This window comes from Malus sylvestris, chromosome 1 (assembly GCF_916048215.2).
Source record: "Malus sylvestris chromosome 1, drMalSylv7.2, whole genome shotgun sequence".
NCBI classification, from domain to species: Eukaryota; Viridiplantae; Streptophyta; class Magnoliopsida; order Rosales; family Rosaceae; genus Malus; species Malus sylvestris.
Genome location: NC_062260.1, coordinates 28,054,741 through 28,074,322, shown reverse-complemented (window position 1 = coordinate 28,074,322; position 19,582 = coordinate 28,054,741). Strand labels below are relative to the sequence as shown.

At 37.5% G+C, this 19,582-nt stretch overlaps 2 protein-coding genes across 5 annotated transcripts in view; one reads left to right on the top strand and one right to left on the bottom strand.

Annotated features, from left to right (window-relative positions):
• LOC126617056 (receptor-like protein EIX2) overlaps positions 1 to 5,050 on the top strand; it is a 108,962-nt gene extending 103,912 nt beyond the window's left edge. Inside the window, exons 4-5 of the mRNA XM_050285129.1 lie at positions 4,517 to 4,615; positions 4,786 to 5,050. Of these exons, the coding sequence (XP_050141086.1) occupies positions 4,517 to 4,615; positions 4,786 to 4,816 (130 nt within the window). The 3' untranslated portion in view covers positions 4,817 to 5,050. The remainder of the gene's footprint in view (positions 1 to 4,516; positions 4,616 to 4,785) is intronic.
• LOC126617134 (uncharacterized) overlaps positions 1 to 19,582 on the bottom strand; it is a 40,811-nt gene that overhangs the window by 5,419 nt on the left and 15,810 nt on the right. The window lies entirely within an intron of this gene.

Below are 19,582 nucleotides of genomic sequence, written 5' to 3'. Positions count from 1 at the left end.
TAAGGTGTAGTGCTATGTGTGGTGTTGTAACCAAGTAAAGAAGAATAACGAAGAAGTAAGAGGAGCAATCAAGAGAGAGTTAAGTGAGAGTAAGAAGTAAGAGTAGTTTTGTAGGAATGAGTGGTTCAGAATTTGTCTCTAGAAGTGAGAAAGTGTCATAACTTTTAAAGTGTATCTTTGAGAGTTGTGTGTTGTAATATTTTGTGAGTGTAATATAAGTAATTTGTTTACTTATTTTGTCTCTCCAACACTTAGTTAGAGTTGTGTACTCTAATTTTTCCTCAACATTTGTCTCTTTACCACCTTTTCCTACCTCATTCTTTCCACATTTTCCCTTCTTCCCCCTTTTCCACCTTTTCTCGGATGAGGATGGATTTTAGGGATCATTTTATAGTGTTCGTTCGCCGTATATCTTATGGTTAGTTTTTGTCATGTATTGTTTGTGTTCAATTTTAAATAAAAAAAATTCAAAATGATTTCTAACCGCAGGATGACAGATAAAAGGACATGATGAAGTAATTTTCGAGATCTTCACAAAGGGGATCCGAATAAGATCTTATTCCCCTTTTCTCAGATTTGGATTCCATCCGGATCCTCTTTATAAGGATCTTACATCCTATCCGTTCATCGTACATCATGCGATAATTTTTTTTTTTTAAATTAAACACAAACAGTACTTAATGATTTCTGGTCACACGATGTTTGATAAATAAATGAAATGTGAGGATCATAAAGAGGATCCGGATGGAATCCAAATATGAGTCTTAACCAAAAATTCATTTTTGAGGCATATTTAGGCTAGGATTCCCTCCGAGTTAGTGGGTTAACCCACCATATAAGTGTATTTTTTTTTCTTTCAGTTTTATGTTTATAAATTCATTCAATCCAATAATTAAAATCTAATATGATCAAATCCAACGGTAAAAAAGATCTAACGGTCCAAATTTAAATCTAACAATTAAAATAATTAAATTTTTTTTATGTGTTTCATATTCTTTCATAGTGTTCCACGAGTTTCATGATGTTGGTTTAGTAATTTTTAAATATTTATTGCAATCAAAATATTTTTAGGTTAAAATGTTCATAAAATTAAATTAGGATAATCTACATAATTTAATAAAAAAAAAGTTACTTTAAGAAAAAAAAACTACGCTAAATTCATTATTTAATAATGTTGAGCTAAAAATTTAACCAAAAAAGGTTAAAGCATAAAAATTACTTTGGGGTTAAAACCTAAATTTTTTAGATTACAAATTTTAAATTTTAACTCAAGAGTTTGAGATAGTCTTACTCTTACCCTCCTTTTCTTTACCACTTCCACCCCCCCCCCCCACCCCCTTTTGCTACTACTTTTCCTCCTCTCAGCTTTTTTTTTCCACGACTCCATCTTCCTTTTTTTCCGAGAAATTTTTTTATTGTGTCCGAAACATGGATAGTACAACACGTTTTTTTCTATATAAGTGATGAAAAATTGTATTTTTTAAGTTATTAATCTTTTAATACACATATCTCACCATTTGTATAATGACACGTTGTGTATTATTCGCGTTCCGATCACATTGAAAAATATCTTCTTTTTACCACCTTTTCTCAACGTCCACATAACGACAACAAAGATCAACCTATAAAACATCTCTTGCTTTTCACTCCCAAGTCCACATACAATTCAATTCACCATTTCACGTACCATGTTGCTCACAATCCTATATTCTGTCTTGTTCGCTCTTACATCTGCCAAATGCTGTCTGGGCGCTGGAATCACTTCCAACATCAGGTGCTTACAAGCAGAAAAAACCGCTCTGCTTCAGTTCAAACAGGGCCTCATCGACGATTTCAACGATCTTGCCTCTTGGGAAACCAGCAAAGATTGTTGCGAGTGGAGAGGAATAGCTTGCAATAACGAAACAGGTCATGTCGTCACCCTAGATCTTTGTAGTGTTGGAACTCTAAGTGGTGTGATTGCTCCTTCTCTACTTGAATTGCCATATCTAACTTACTTGGACCTCAGTTTCAATCATTTCCAAGAAATTCCCAAGTTCATCGGTTCTTTGAGTCGATTGGAACAACTCAAACTTGCAGGGGCTAATCTTAGCGGACCAATTCCTCCCCAACTCGGAAATCTCTCTAGTTTGTATACTCTTGATCTTGCAGACAACGATGTCACATTTGAAAATCTCGAGTGGTTATCTCATCTTTCTTCCTTGAGGTACTTGAATATGTCGCGTCTTAATTTTTCCGAGGTTGTAAATTGGCCAGAATCTATAAGCAAACTCCCTTCACTTGTTGAGCTTCAGTTATCTTCGTGTGATCTTCCCAATGTCAAACTGAGTTCGCTTTCTTTTGTCAATTCTTCAAACTCTCTTCAAGTTCTTGAACTCTCGTATAATATTCTTGATCTTTCGATATTTTATTGGATGGCCAATGTCAGCACCAACCTTGTTTACATTGGTTTAACTGATGATCAGATTCAAGGTCCCTTCCCAAATGTTTTCGCAAATATGGTTTCTCTCGTGTCTCTTAATCTCTCATTTAACAAACTTGAAGGTGGGATACCGAAATCCTTTCGAAACCTTTGCAGCTTAGAGTCGTTGAATTTAGAGGGAAATACACTTTCCGACAGACTTGAAGACTCTGTCGAAAACTTGTCTTGTGCTCAAGACACCCTCGAGTCCTTGTCTTTAATTGGGAACCCGTTTTCGGGTTCATTTCCTGACAACCTTACAAGATTTTCATCCTTGAAAGAATTGTACATTGAGGGCACCAACGTAAGTGGATCTCTTCCAAAAAGTTTTCAGCCACTCTCCCAGCTAAGATCCTTGACCCTAGTTGGAAACCAGTTCACCGGATCACTGCCTGATTTTACAGGTCTTTCGTTGTTACACAAGTTATCTATCTCCGAAAATCAACTCAACGGATCTCTACCAGAGAGTATGGGCCAACTTTCCAGCCTCGAAACGTTGGATCTTTCTCGGAATTCTTTGAATGGTGTCATAACTGAAGTGCACTTCTCCAATCTCTCCCGTTTATACCTTTTGGATTTTTCTCATAATCATTTGTCTTTTAACTTGAGCTCGGATTGGAAACCCCCTTTCCAAATCGAATTTCTAGATTTGTCCTCTTGCAAGGTTGGCCCTGCTTTTCCGAAATGGATTCAAACTCAGACAAAACTTACTTCACTTAACATGGCTAATGCTGAGATTTCGGATTCTATACCTGATAAGTTTTGGGATCTGTCTTCCAGCTTAGGCCAATTAAACCTATCAACGAACCAAATCCATGGAAAGTTGCCAAATCTGTTAACAAAAAACTGCACCTTCAGTTATTTTGACTTGTCATGTAATATCTTGGAAGGCCCACTTCCGCCATTTCCTTCAAGTGTAATCCTCCTGATTCTCTCCCAAAACATGTTTTCGGGACCCTTATCTTACTTTTGTAAAGCAGAAGCTCAAAACTTGCAGTATCTAGACCTTTCCAACAATCAGCTATCCGGTGAACTTCCTAGTTGTTGGATGCAGTATCAAGGTTTGTTCTTCCTGAACATGGCTAAGAACAATCTCTCTGGGAAAATTCCAAGCTCATTAGGCTACTTACAATATCTTTTATTGTTACGCTTACAGGACAACAAACTTTCTGGAGAATTGCCTTCTTTGGAGAACTGTACAGAATTAAGAGTTGTTGACCTCGGTGGCAATAAGCTATCTGGAAAGATACCGACATGGATTGGCCCGAGCCTAACAAAGTTGATGGTTCTTCGCTTAAAGTCGAACGAGTTTTATGGAAGCATACCTTTAAGTCTATGCGGTCTTCCTGCCCTCCATGTCTTGGACTTCTCCAAGAACAATCTATCCGGAGCCTTGCCACATTGCCTCCCTAACATAACAGCGTTGTCTTCGATGTCCCCCGAGGGGGAGGTCAGAGAGGACAGAGGCGTTGTTGCGTTTGTGCAACTGTTTTGGAAAGGAATAGAGGTTGAGTTCGGCCAAAATCTTCGTCTTTTGAGAAGCATTGACATTTCAGGCAACAACTTAAGCGGAGGCATTCCAGAAAGTGTAACAAGCTTGCTGAAGTTGATTTCTCTGAACCTGTCAAGAAACAGTTTTACTGGGGTGCTTCCTAACAATTTTGGTCAGCTGGAGATGTTAGAATCGCTTGATTTGTCACGAAACCAGATATCTGGTAGCATTCCTCCGAGTTTTTCGAGTTTACATTATCTTAGTGTCTTGGACTTGTCATACAACAACTTATCAGGAAGAATTCCGCTAAGTACTCAACTTCAAAGTTTTAATGCTTCTCAATTTACGGGAAATCTTGGACTTTGCGGACAACCGCTCACACCAGAATGCCCGGGAGATGCACCAACGGAAGATCCTGCAGTCCCTAATGGCAGTGGAAGTGACAAGACGAAACAAGATGATGATGGTCTCATAAGCTTCGGATTTTATGTTAGCTTAGTGCTTGGATTTATCATAGGATTCTGGAGTTTTTGTGGTACTTTAGTTCTTAAGACGTCTTGGAGGTATGCCTATTTCCGGTTCTTTGATGATATAAAAGCTCGGATTATGCGAAGGCCATTGCCTGTGAAGGCAAAGTTGCAGGGAGATTTCAAAGGTAAACGGTAAAGCTCTACTCTCCTCATTCTTTATATACTTCCGAACTCCACCCGTTAAATTCGTTTGTATTTTCCGAGTTTAATGAGAGATTTCGGTAGAAGACTGCCGAAGCATTATTTTTAAGCTGTTAATTTATTTACCTTTAATTATAAGATATTTTTTGTTGACTTTGTAGATATGGAACCACAAGGATCATGAGGAAATAAAGTCGACGATAAGTAATATCGTGTAGCTCTCGCTGGGGCAGAAGCGTACTCCAAAATTTAAATTTCGAGTGGCTCAACTTTCGTTCTTTTAGATTCAATGTAATATCGGAAGTGTTTTTTTTCTTTTTCTTTTATTCTGATGCAATGTGATATAAAATGTCATCAACTATCTTGTTTGTCTAAAGGGTTATGTATAATAAATTGCTCTGTCATGCTGTGTGGACTGATTTTCAATCTGATCGGATCTTCCCATACGATTTTTTTTTTCTTTCCCGGATTCGGAATTTCAGATTCTAATTGGTCGAAATATTTTGGAATGTTTTGGATCGGAATTTGTTCAATGATATAAAGTTGAATAAAACAGGGTATTTCCCAGCCCCAAAGGCAAAAGATGAGTGCATCAAAGAATTGCTATGCTCTATGAAATCTGTTCAATGATTTACACCTACATACGAATATACGAATACAAGACGCATTGCTCGGATGAAAACCAGAACGAAACCAGCTCAAACGCACCGGGAGTGAACTTCATTCAACGTCAGGCACGCTGACAACACGGAGATAAAGTCGGAAACATTTATGACAAAGATGTTACTCGGACAGAGTTATCAGCTGATCCTGTTAAGAAGATGGGTAACGTCGGGTGCCAATCTACAGTAGTTATGGCAGCACTGTGTGGGAGAGTTCTCAACCCATTCGCATGACCCCGGACCTGAACCAAGTTAATGAAACAAAAAATTGTGTTAACACAAAGCATCACCTAGATCTTCAAAACAATCAAGAAACGCTATGCACAACGAAGCCTCTCAGACACACGTATGGAGAAGAGAGAACAACCTGGTATATGGGTGCTTTTACAGAACCGGATGTGACCAACAGTCTCCTCCCATTGCCATCTTCACCATTTCTGAAGATTTCCGATCACTCTAGCTCTGTTTTTTGTTTTGTTTAAATTTTGTCATTGTGATTTTGGGTATTTTTTTTGTAGCTTCGAATTCTACTTTGTTGTGTTTAATTTTGTTTTGTTTTTGGCTTTAGGAAACCGTGGTTCTTCGGAATTGGGGTTTTGCTTGCAGCCTTCAGAGCCCTGTGTATTTAAGGTGAGGGATAGCCTGTTGTTTCTCTTTTCATTTTCGTTGGTTTTTGTGTGTATTTCGGTCTCTTTCAAACTCTATGTTCCCTGCGTTTTGGATCTTCCCATCGTTTTCATCTTTCTCATCCAAATTATTTGCGGAAATTGCTTCAGTTAAAAGCCCCTGGGAGAATTAATTGCTCCTGCAAATTTTTTTGCCTTTAAAACGTTTGGATCGGTGCCGATTGGATTTGATGTTTGATTTTGTGAGGCTGGATTTCTTACTTCTAAGATTTGTTGGTGAGTTTTTAATTTTTTTATTAATTGTGTTTTAACTTTTTTCTGGTAGTTTTTTATGTTGAGATGATTAGTGGTCCTATTTTTTTTTTTTAATTTGAGTTTTTTTTACTTAACCAGGTCCTTCACAGGGGAAAAACCTTCAATTTTTTTCTTAAATTTTTAGTTTTTGTTAAATTTCTTGGCAAGCTGTAGTTTTTACTTGTTGCATTTGTCAGCCGCCCTCGACAATGAACGACCTGCTAACGGTAATGTATTTGATTTTCTTTCATTAATTTATGCCATTTTTTGTTTGTTTGGAGGTTTTGCTGCTCTGTTTTTGTTATGATCCGGCTGCGTTTGATGTTATTGGATCTGCCTTTTTAATGAGTTTTTTTTTTTTTTAAATTTTTTGTTTATGGGGTTTTGGTTTTCTTAGGGTTTAGATTGTTCTATGTATTATTTCAATTTCGTTTTTCTGATTTTCTCTTTTTTGTTTATATCCTTATCCATTTCTTGGTTATATGATTTGGCTGTGTGCTTTGTTCAGGACAATTTGTTCTTCATTTTTTGGGTCTTCTGGGTGTAGCTTTGATGTAATATCCCACATCGTCCAGGAGAGTGATATTTAAATGTATATTTTCATCCCTACCTAGCACGAGGCCTTTTGGGAGCTTACTGGCTTCGGGTTCCGTAGGTAGGGGTGGGTTCGGTACGGTTACCGTACCAAAGCCCTTGTACCAATTACTGTACCAAACTTTCGGTTTGGTAAAATCTATTACCATTACCGTACCAAACTTTCGGTATACCGAAGTTCGGTATTGCCAAAAGTTTGGTTGACATGGTATGACAATGGTAATTGCCATTTTGTTTTGGGACAAAATATGTTTTTGTTTTTTTAACCCAATTCAAGGGCAAAACTCTTTTTTTTGGTACCTTTATCTCATACATTATAGATTAAATTCATCTATTATTCATCATTCACAATTCACACACATAATAATTCAAATGAAGCATCAAGATTCATCATGAAAATTAAGCTTACAATCCAAATAGAAGTTACGAACCAAAACAAATAGAAGTTAACAATCCAAATAGAAATTAAAGTTTCAAACCAAATGAAAATTGGAAGTAAACTTCAAAAATGAGAATTTATCGATCAGTTATTCAAGCTTGAGATGTCGAAGCTTTTGGAGGAGGCATTGAACTTGTAGAAGATTGAGTTTGTGTCAAGCCTACATTACAAACAAAGAAAACATATTAATTAGTAACAAGAAGAATTAAAGTTGAAAACCATTTAATAACAAATTTACTAAAAAAATTAAAGCATATCTTTCTTGTTTTCTCTTCTTCTATTTCCTTGTAAAATTGAAGCATATCTTCCGTTGGTCCTTGTAGAAGTTTACTTCACCTGCCCTAAGCCAACCACTAGTACACACTAGTGCCTCCATTATTTTAGGAGTCAAGGATACCCTAAAAGGGTTCACAACCCCCCTCCCTAGACTAAATGCATTTTCACTAGCAACAGTAGAAGTGGGGGTTACAAAGATATTTTGGCTATTTGTGAAAGAATTAGGAGCACTTTTGTGTTTGATTTCCACAATTTTAAGAGATCAAAGTCACCAACAACAATGCTAATATAAGTAGGGTTTTATTTTCAAATGATTGGAATATTATAAATATGTGTTATATAATTATGTATTATATAAATTATAAATTATAAATTATATTGTATTTTCGGTATGGTACGGTAATACCGTGGTAATGGTATCCATTACCAATACCGTACCATGAAATTTTGATACGGTACAATACCGTACCATTACTGATTGGTACAAAAAATTTGGCACAAAATCGGTATGGCACGGTTGGCAATTCGGTTGGCATGGTAATTTGGCAAAAAAATCCACCCTTATCCGTAGGAACTCCGAATTTAAGCGAGAATGGGGGCTAGAGCACTCCCAGAATGTATGACCCATTGGGAAGTTGCTCGTGAGTTCCCACACTACCGTGAGGGCGTAGTCGGGGCCCAAAATGAACAATATCGTGCTACGGTGGTGGAGCGGACCCAGAAAGTGATCCGACCCGGGCCGAGATGTGACATTTGAAGCCATTTATACTCAAGGTAAATAATATCGTTTTTTTCTTTTTAGCCTTTTTTGTAAGAATTTTTTATTTAATATTGTGAGAGATGTGTTTTCTATAGCGTGAAAATTAAATCTTTGTGATCTTATATGCTCAGATTTGTTGCTTGGTTATATGATTTGGCTGTGTGCTTTGTTTCAGGACAATTTGTTCTTCATTTTTTGGGGCTTCTGTCTGTAGCTTTGAAACCGTTTGTAGTCTATGTAAATAACTTCGTTTTTTTTTTTTTTTGGTCTTTTTGTAAGAATATCATATTTAATATTGTGAGAGTTGTGTTTTTTATGGTATGAAAATTGAATCGTTGTGATCTTATAAGTGGTGTAACATCATTGCAACATGTATGACTACAATTATCAAACATGAAATGGTTTTTGATGGCCTTTCATGTCCTTCCTTGCTTTGAGTTTTTCAGGGCTTAGCTAGGTGAGAGGTTTAAAGCTTGACCATGGTATACTTATGGGTCTTCTCAGCTTTTCCCTCTTGCCCTTGTGCTTGGGAGCTGCTGCCTCTATTTTTTGCTCATTTTTTCATGTTTTGTTTACGGCTGTCTCTAGGTGTACGGATCTTATCCTTCAGTTTCGTTTAGATTATGTGAAGCAAGGCTCCAACCAAAGTTCATAAACCCAGTTATCCTTTTTGTGAAAGAAAAAAATACCTATTTCAAGTGACTTCTTGATGTTCTAAAGAGAATTCTTTGCATTTTTTATTCATCGTGTTTTTTTTTTTTTTTTTTCTGTCATTACATGTGACTATCTCCACCATAGAAATTCAAGAAAAGAAAGAAGGAAAAAAATCCTTTAATTAATAATAGAAACGAAGGGTTCAAATGGTTTGGTAGCTATGTTGTCGTACAGTTAAACTAGCACAAAAAGAGTTTTGTTAACTCAACTGTGAAATAATGATGTGAAAATCATTATATTTTGAATATATTGTCGGTCAGAATTAGATTATTTATTTCTTAATAACTATTTTCTTTTACAGGAACTTAATTTACCGCAAGCTGTTGTAAATAGGTTGCAAACTGTTGGTTTACGGTTTTGTGGACCTGCAGATCAGGCACTTGCTAGACTAAGGGGAGCCTTGCCAACTGGTATTTTTCTTCATGGCTGTTGCAATGTATGCTTTTTCACATCATGCTATATCAGAATTGACGTTTTGTTTAAAGAAATTATACGGTTATTGTGGACATGTTTCATGACGGGACCATTTGACATCTCTTTTTTTCTTTATTCATTTTTTACATAAGGGATATAGTGTTTAATTATCGAGACCAACCAAATACAAAAGGTGTCAAAGAAGTACATAATCCTCATGCTTATTTGACATCTCCTCTAAAGAAGCTTTAACAATTTACAACCTTAAAGTCCCTTTGTCCATGAACTATTACTCCAAAGTAATAGGCATGCAATCCTTAAAACGACATGACATGTTGACATATTGTCACAAGCAACCTTTGATTGCCTATTTCCCAACAGGATCCTCTCTGGATCTTTTGGTGATGAACAAATTGTTGCCAATTTACAGGTTTCTAGACTAATACCACAAATTCTGCTTCAAGATTAGCTTATGCACACTTTGCAAATACTAAAATCATTATTGATGTGTGAGTATATCTAATTTATCAATTCGTACTGTCAGTGACATAGTTCTACTAATTAAATAATTAAAATCCTTTTTGTGTAATATTCTTCTCCGGGCACGGTTGCAAATACACAAGCCGTCAAGGTATCTCATTCAATTATATATATTGTACATGTGTGTATTGCGTTATACATGTGTGAGTGTGAATTTGTTTTCTGTAGGTTGATTTAATTAATGAGGTTTATTTTAATTTCAGTTTAATTTGGTTTTGTTAAACTAAAAACGTTAGAAGAGTGGAACCGGCGGTGTTTTAAAGAGGTTATTTTCTCAATATTTTCATTTATGTCCTTTTAGTTGTTTGAATGGACTTTCTATAATGTAAATCAAGCTTAATTTAATAGCTGTATTTCTATATTGTATTTGGTTTGTTTTTTTTTTCTTTTTTTTTTTTTTGCTCAGAAATATAATTTGGTTTTGTAGATCAAAGTTTTCCGGTAGGAAAATTACCTTGGAAATAAAATTTAAATACGAACACTTACATTTATTAAGGATTTTGAGTTCATCTTTAGTTTTAGTACATTTTGGTTCTGAGTGTGATATAGTGTATTGTAATCTTTATTTAATTGTGATTTTGTATATTTTAAATGGTGGTTTGGATTTTGAAGAGTGAGAAAAAAAGTTTGATGGGGTTTAGAGGAAACGCGGATAATTTAACAGGAGTTTAGAAGTGGAACAATGAAGATGGAGGGTGGGGACTCAGGGATAACAGGAAGCAAAGTAGAAGGGATTGTAAACAGAGATTTCTGAGTTTGGGTATATTTTTGTTTTGGGTTGAAAACTCGCCAAGTGAGAATTTGTTGCAGAGCATGTCCTCCCGCTGCTCATACCTCTTCTTACTACCTGGCAATTAAATGTTCAGCAGTTTGCCAAATATACACTCTTTGTCAAGGATATTCTGAGGTGATAATTGAATGTTTTGAGTTTCACCCAAGTAATGTCTGCATGCTTACATGCATTCTTATCAGTTTCAGTATTATATAATTCTTTCTCGCATTTAGTTTTGCTAATATTGACTCTCCTTTTCTGTATTGGACCTATTGGTTTTGTGGCAGGAAGATAGAGGAAAAACGGGGGATTTACTGTGACAGATTCTGGAATTCCAGAGGTAAAACCATCTCCTTCTACCAATGCACTCTTCTCCCAAGTCCCAAACAAAATAAACGGAAATGTCACCACCGCTGCAAACAGCAGTCCATCATAGATTGAGATAGATTGAGTCCTCAACTCTATGACTTTCGTTTACTATAGAAGTGCTTTTGAGTGAGAGAATTTTGGCACTGATCATCTACAGAAACATGAATAGTTATGCCTGTTGCTGGATAGCTTCTGCTAGCTGATTGTCATTTCTGTTTTGGCATTGATGACACGTCCCGACTCTGATATTCCTCGAATGCCAGGACCGACACGTGCTGGCCGACACCCGGGGGTGACGAAAACCATTAATTGATACAAAAGCTAAGAATAAGAAATAAATAAGGGTTATGAATTTAAAGTACAAGGAGTTAACAAATTAGGAACGTGTTCAGAACATACAACTAAACCTAGTCACTAACAAGAATTAAGATAAGATTGAATGAACAGAGTGAGCCCTACCCCGAGAGGACTCGAAGATGCTGCTGCGGAAGTGTCTTGACGCTGAGATTATGTGCCTTGATTCTAAGTCCTGAATGGGGGCGCAAAACAAAGGTGAGTGGACCAAGTTTATATATATAATAATGATAAAACAGTTATCAATGTACTAACGCCCAAAGTTTATATATAATGAAAACTACTAGTATAATAAGTGATGGATTTAATAAAAATCCTAGCTTGCCAAAATATCTCAAAAGCCATATCGCGGAATAACATCGCGGAAATCAAAACAGTAAACGTCTCATAAATCGTCTCGTAAGCGCGGTGTGCTGCTAATAAGATCACCGAATAAATATAACTCCCGGCCCAATGCCTGCTCCGTGGTCTCTGCCCCCGTAGCCAGAGATTACCAACTCCCGGCCCAATACCTGCTCCATGTCCCTCAGCCCGTAGCTAGGGATTATTTCTCCCGGCCTAAATGCCAACACCAATTCCTCGCCCCAGGTGGCATAGTGTCTACTAGGTACGCACAAATATTTATGCATCTCATAAATAACCACTTCATAACATAGATTACCGATCATCGTCTACACTATAAAGAGGGGTTCAAAAACATGTTCTAGCATCCTATCGTCATCTATCAGATAGTCTACCAGTTCATGGTTTTTTATAAAAAATACGATATATTAAAATATAGCTCAAAATAGGCTAACAATTAATTCCTCACCAAAACACAAGACGATAATCAATATCTTAAATCAACAGGCTTCACATATATCACTTCATAAATTCGTAGGCATACTAATCATTTATGCAATTAAACTATAAAATCATGTAATTTTAGAAGGGGTCCACTCACAGTACTTAGTTGCCAAAAGCTACGCCACTAGCGAAGATGAAAACGTCACAATAATTGCCTCTAAGCACATTAAAGAGTCCAATAAATAAAACTATAAAATAGAAATTGAATTTGGGAAAACAGACATTGGAAACGGATTTAGAACGTCGAATTACCCTAAGAAGAGTCCCGGACGAAAACCCGAAAAGTCAACCCTAAAGTCAACGTTGACCGGGGGTCAACGGTCAAACTAGGTCAAACGAGTTTTAGGCTTGAATCCGGATTAGGGTTTAGATTAAATAGGATTAGGATCTATTGGGTTTTGGATTTTCTAAGATTTTTGGGTTAAAAGGGTTTAGGGTGAAGAATTGTGGTTTGGGCTTAAACCCCAAACACACACACACACACGGCATGCATGTGCATGCATAAACTCATACACACACACACCTAACACACACACCCACAGCACCAAGGCCCTAAGGCCTCACAAAAACTAACAGGGCTTTAAGCCCTTTAAGTCAAAACCGGCCCAGGCCCTAAGGGTTTTAAAAACCAAGTAACAAAACTTAAAAGCTAAAGGGGCTAGGGTTTTGGGCTTAAGACAACACGGGCCTAAGGCCCGAGGGGTTTTCTAAAGGGCCTGAGATGCCTGGTTTTGCCTAAGAAGAAGGCCGGAAATTCGGCAGGAAAACCACCTAATTTTAAACGGCCATAACTTTATCACTACTCAACGAAATCAAGCGAGACAAAAACGAAAGTTGTAGCTCTTGAAGAGACGAAGACAAAAACGAAAGTTGTAGCTCTTGAAGAGACGAAGAGAATGATACCTCACACGACATCTAACTCGCCGTGGTTTGGCCGGAAAATGCCTCGAAAGCCTCGGAGCTCGCCGGAAACTGGGTAAAATTCAAATGAGTATAACTTCTTCAATACTCAACGAAATTGAGTGAAACTAAAAGGAAATTTGTATTACTCAGCGAGACGAAGAGATTGATACCTTGCATGCCGGCCAACTGGCCGTGGTTTGGCCGGAAATGGCCTCGAAAGGGGCGGTGCTCGCCGGAGCTCGTGTACGGGGCTTCGTGGTTCGACTTTCAAGATGCCAAGACTATGGTTGAGTTCGTAGCGACGAGATAAAGACGATGGTGATGTTTGTTGGTAAGAAAAACTCTCGGAGGGGTTGAGATAGAGAGAGCCGAGAGAGCGAGGGAGAGAGAGTTACGGAAGAGGTGAGGGAGAAGAGAGAACTGAGAGAAGAGAGAGGGAGACCGGGAAACATAAAAATAAAACAAGGTGGGAAACACGGGCTCACCAATTAAGGACTAAACCAATTTTAAAATATAAAAGGGGTTGTGGTGTTTCAATTGATCAGACTTGATTGCTTTCGGGTTTTGACTACTTTTGAAAAAAATGGGAAATCAGGCCACGTTCTCAGGTGTGTACTGCTCTATCCCTTTCTTTCGCTCTTCCTGGAAAATTTTTCTTCAATTTGAAAATGCACGTTCTGATTTAGTCCATTGCTGCTGGTGGTGTGTTAGGTTCCCGAGAAAATCAAGGAACACTAAAATTTTCAACAAGTAAATTATTTGAACAGTTGCACTTACATACGGGGTTTAATTTGTTCTTACCTGTTTGCGATCATCTTTGTGTATGTGTAAGGCAGATTATTATCAAAATTGTAAAAAGAAACAAACAACATATGCATGAAGATTTTATAAGGTATAAAGAACCAATCATGTTACCTTATGTCTTTCCTAAAATGCTTATTTAAATTTGTTCGTTTTGAAAATGAGTCAACCAAACCATTTTCTGTATCTTCCCAAGCAGGGACCATTGTCCTTGACAAAATGCAGTCGTATTGAAGCTAAATATGATAAGGTTACATTCACTTTTTTAATATTTAATTCACTTTTCAAATCCACGTATATAAATACATTTAAATTGTATAATCCACGTAGATAAATACATTTAAATTGTATAAATACATTTAATTCACTTTTCAAATCCACGTGTAAAACACTGTGAATTTGGTTATTGGATTCAAGATTGAATAGGTAGTCTTATTGGCTCTGCAGGGCTGCAATTTATATACCAATGTTCATCCCCTTGTTTTTTTGGCCTGAATTATCAATTACTACGGTGTGCGAGTACCAAACCGTTTAATATTCCAAGTGCAATTTTATGTGATTCTAATGCATTGTCTGTTCGTTGGGTTAAAACCGATCGTTTTGATAATCCGAATCAAGAAGTAAAATATCAGCGGCAGATTGGGTTAGATTAGTTGATCAAAATAAATAGTCCTCCTTTGCACCCAATTTCAAATTCGCCTCACTATACATTAGAATAACACTAGACCGTCAAAAAAGTTTAGAAGGTGGGACAAAACACCACAATCCACCTTATTATTCCAAGTGAAATTCCCCATTTTTTCTATTGATTTGTAAATATCATCTTCGCGTTTACTCTTGACATTGCACCCATATAATTTTTTTTTTGAAGGCAACAGTAACTTAAGAACAAACAGATAGTCATAAACTCACGAAGAAATCACATTTTTACATTAAAAAGTCAAATTTGTTACTATTCATTTTACCATTTATTTTGTCTTTATCGTTAAAACTCAAAGTTTTAAAATCATCTTCATTAGTTTTTCTTATTATTTATCAAATGAACACAATGACTTTTTCAGTTCCTTTTTGTAAGCAAAAGGTAACATCCCTTTCACTTCTGCACATCACAATCGCGTTCATCCCTAACCAATCAAACATTGCAGACGTTTTAATTTTCTTATATAAAAATGCATAATTGACTTCAAATGTCGTTACCGTAATTGACTTTAGATGACGACTCAAATGATCAATCTATAAAGCAATTGTTGGATTAAATATGTTTTTATTTAAATATTTTAAATATATTTATATTTTAATAAATTGTTATTAACCTTATAAATTATTACTGACCTATGATTTGACAAGGAGCATTCTCCTCCACAAAAAGAAACGTGAGAAAACTTCTCACCTTAAAAATGGGATTCCTTCTCTGAATAGAGAAAAAGATCAAGTCTATCTATATACATAATTTTGTTCCGTTGTGATTTGTACGTTTTGACTTTGTCCATTTTGTTTTCTTCTGCTATAATTCCTTGCGGTTTTCAACCCCCTAAATCGTTTAACCCCGCAACGTTTATTTCATCTCTCTATATATATTGATCCAATGTACGAAAGACTTAAACAAATATATAGAGAAAGAAACAACGGTTTATATAATTTTCAAAACAAAAATTGAGTTCTAAGAGCAACATATTGAAAAGGGTGTGAGTTCGAAAGTTCTTTTACTGTGCAAGGAAAAACTTATCAAAAGAAGAAGATTTTGGGTTGTTTTATCATGGGGACGACGTGATGTTTGTAAACTGCTTGCACACTTTAGGCAAAGCCGCAAAACGTCTTAAAAAAAATGACTTAGTCCACGACTCGTCCCAAGAATCATTCGGGTAACTTTATTCCTTTCTATTTCAGTGAGTGGTGTAAGCAGAATGAGAGAGGTCAAGGATGCTACTTGATGATCAAGATGATGTATCGAAGGACGGTTTGGTTTCTGACTCTGCATGAGTTGTTATACCATTATCCGCTGTAGCATGAATGTCGGAGATTTTTGTATAGTTACGGCAGCATGATCAGGTTTCACCATGCTGAGTACCGAAGTGGTGAAATCATTCATTTTTCTTAAACCTGCAGTAGAATTTGGATTAGTGATGTGTGTACATTTTGTAAGGGACTCCTGTGGACAGGGAAGGTAACCTCCGAACTGTTGGATCTTAGATGCCGCGTGGGGCATCATCCTACAAATGGTGGTCCCACAATTGTCCCCGACTGTCGATTTCCGGATTGTAGAGGTTGGACAACTGATGAAGATTTTGGAGCAATTCTATCACATTATATGCCAATGCCATCCCCTTGTTTTTTTTTTTTTTTTTTTTTGGAGAACCTCGGCGGTACGATGGGAATTTTATTGATAAGAAAAAAGAAGGTACACCTAGACAGGGGGGGACATAAACCTAACCCCTCATAGAACAAGAGAAAAGAAATACAAAAAAGGGGGGGACATGCACCTTACCCCTTTTGAGAAAGGAAATACAAAAGAGGGGGGACATAGACCATACCCCTCTTGGAAAAGAAAATACAAGGAAAAGACTAGGCGGACATAAGCCCAAACCCCTCTATAAACCTAAAAGGTAATAACCTGCAAGACAAGCTGCAAAACAAAAGGGAATCCAAAAAGGTTAGGAAAAGAAAGGAGAACACACATCAAGAAGAGGAGACAAACCTGTAGGTTGGCATGCCCAAGAAATCTGAGTGCAGAGGAGGAATGATCTCTATAGGAGGAGTGGAATGCCAAACAAGGGAAGATGATAGAAGCCCTAAATTGGCTAATTTGTCAGCAACAACATTCCCTTCTCGAAAAATATGAGAGCAACGAAAAACCATGTTCTGCAAATGGAGAGTACAATTGTTCCAGCGTGTCTGGAGTGACCAAGGGGGAGAGAAAGATCCAGAAGCAAAACATGATATTACACTAGAAGAGTCGCTTTCAAGCCATAAATTTTGCCAGCCCCGTGCGTGGGCCAATTCGACAGCAAGGATGACAGCATGGAGCTCCGCATAGAAAGAAGTACGATGGCCCAAGCTTAGGGAGAAACCACCAAGAAAATAACCTGCAGAGTCACGAAAAACCCCGCCACATGCCGCAGGACCCGGATTACCTTTAGCAAGGCCATCAGTATTCACTTTAACCCAAGAAAAAGAAGGGGGGTGCCAAAGAACAGGGACAATAGAAGGAGCTTTACAGGAGTTAGGCGATATTCCAAGAGAAACTAAAAGTTGCCTATCCAAAATGCCTCGTACATGGCCAGGGGTGAGAGCTCCAACCTGCCTAATCCAAGCCGAGGTGGAGCGGCAGAGACGTGAGAAGGAGGGAGGTTTGCCTTCAAACTTCACTTTATTACGCATCTTCCAAATAGCCATTAGTAAGAAAAACCATGAAGCTAGCCAAACATTGCGAAGATGTGGAGAAAACCGCTTTGACAGAAAATCAAGCCATAGATCAGAGAGGGAGCCCGTAGGTGGAATAATAGTGCCAAATTGGGTAGCCAGCCAACGCCAAGCACATTGTGCAAATTCACAGCTAGAAAATAAGTGGTCAATAGATTCAGAATTCTTGTGACATAGTTGGCATATTAGAGCCAGCGGGATGCCTCGGCGCTGAAGTTGATCCTCCGTTGGGAGCTTGTTGAATAGAATCTTCCAAACTAAAATAGAGTAACGAGGTGGGATGAAAGGACGCCAGATAATGGAAGCCCAACTCTTAACAGGAAACCGATGACGAACAATTTCATAGCCATCGGAAAACGAAAAAACACCAGATGTAGAAACTTCGCAAATTAAAAACGTCATTATCCTCATCAATTGGAAGAGGCATTTCTAAAATCTCTTTAGTTAGGTCTGGGAAAGTAGAAGAAAAAATAGAAGGAATAACCCATTTTCCCATACGAATAATATTTGAGACCTTAGTACGAGATAAAGAATGAGCAATCTCTGTTGCACCAACGACGTCCACAATAGGCTTATCCAGCCATTTATCAACCCAAAGGGAAGTAGTAGAACCATTTTCAATCACCCAACGACAATTCTGAAACAAGATATGAAGAATGGATTTAATACCAGGCCATATAGAAGATCGCTTATAACTACAAGAATATAGGCGACCATGAAGCTTGAAACGTTCCCGAAGATAAATACTCCAAGGGGAATCGGTAGTAATAATAAGCCATCCAAGCTTTAAGAGAGCAGTAGTGTTAAGATAGCCAAGATCACGCAAACCCAAACCACCTTCATTCTTCGGAGCACATATCTGACGCCAAGAAACGGTAACAGACTTCTTGGAGGTTACGTCACCAGACCATATAAAATTGTGAGCACATCTTGAAAGAGGCCTTAGCAAGGAAGAAGGCCACTTATAAACAGAAAAGCTATGCAAGAGCATACTTTGAAAAACTGATTGAGTGAGTTGAACTCTTCCTGCCATAGATAAAAGTTTCCCATTCCAACCAGTTAACTTAGCTTTAGCTTTATCTGCCAAGGCTTGAAGATGACTCCTTTTAGGCTTGCCACAGAAGATTGGAACTCCTAAGTAGACAAAAGGTGCTTTGCCTTCTTTGAAACCCAAGTAACTCTCAACCACAACTTTGCGATGCCTTGAGGTAGAGCCCAAGTAGAAAGTACTTTTTGCCTTATTAATAAATTGACCAGAGGCTCTACTATATCTATCGAAGAAACCTTGCAAATTACGCAGGGTGACACCATCACTTCTACAGAAAATGAATAAGTCATCTGCATAGAGAACGTGAGAAGGAGAGATACAACCTCTTGGAGTAAAAGTTGGCTTAGTAAGCCCATCAAGTTGAAGACGACTCAGGCCCCTTGATAAAGCCTCCTCAACTAGACAGAAAAGTAACGGAGAGAGAGGATCCCCTTGGCGCACTCCTCGGGAACAAGAGAAAAAACCATGCGGGGAACCATTAATTATGATGGACAATTTAGCAGATCTTAAGATGGTAGAAACCCAGTCTATAAAACAAGTGGAGAACCCAAAGTTAGTAAGCACCCGCAATAGAAATGACCAATCTAAAGTATCAAAAGCCTTAGCTATATCAACTTTGGCTCCCATATTGCCACCACGAGTTTTTTTGTCAAGCACATTGAAGCATTCTGAAACAAGGCCAATACAATCTGTGATACGTCGGCCAGGTATAAAAGCAGCTTGATGCGGAGAAATAATGCGTTGAACAACATGAGAAAGACGAACTGCCAAAATTTTGGGAATAATCTTAAAGAGAAAGTTTGCCAAAGCAATAGGTCTAAAATGAGTCATGGAAATAGCGTCTTCCACCTTCGGTATCAAAACTAAGAAATTACTATTGGCATTAGGGTATAACCAATTTGATTGAAAGAATTGCTTCACAAATTGAATAACATCAAAGCTGACAATATCCCAACAGTGATGATAGAAAAAACCTGGAAAACCATCTGGCCCTGGCGCACTGGAAGCACTTAATGAGAAAACTGCCTCCTTAATTTCCTCATCAGTAGGTAATGCAGATAAGAGATCATTTTCAGAGTCTGTGACCATCGGCTGGATGACCTCACAAACCTCATCAATACCTGAA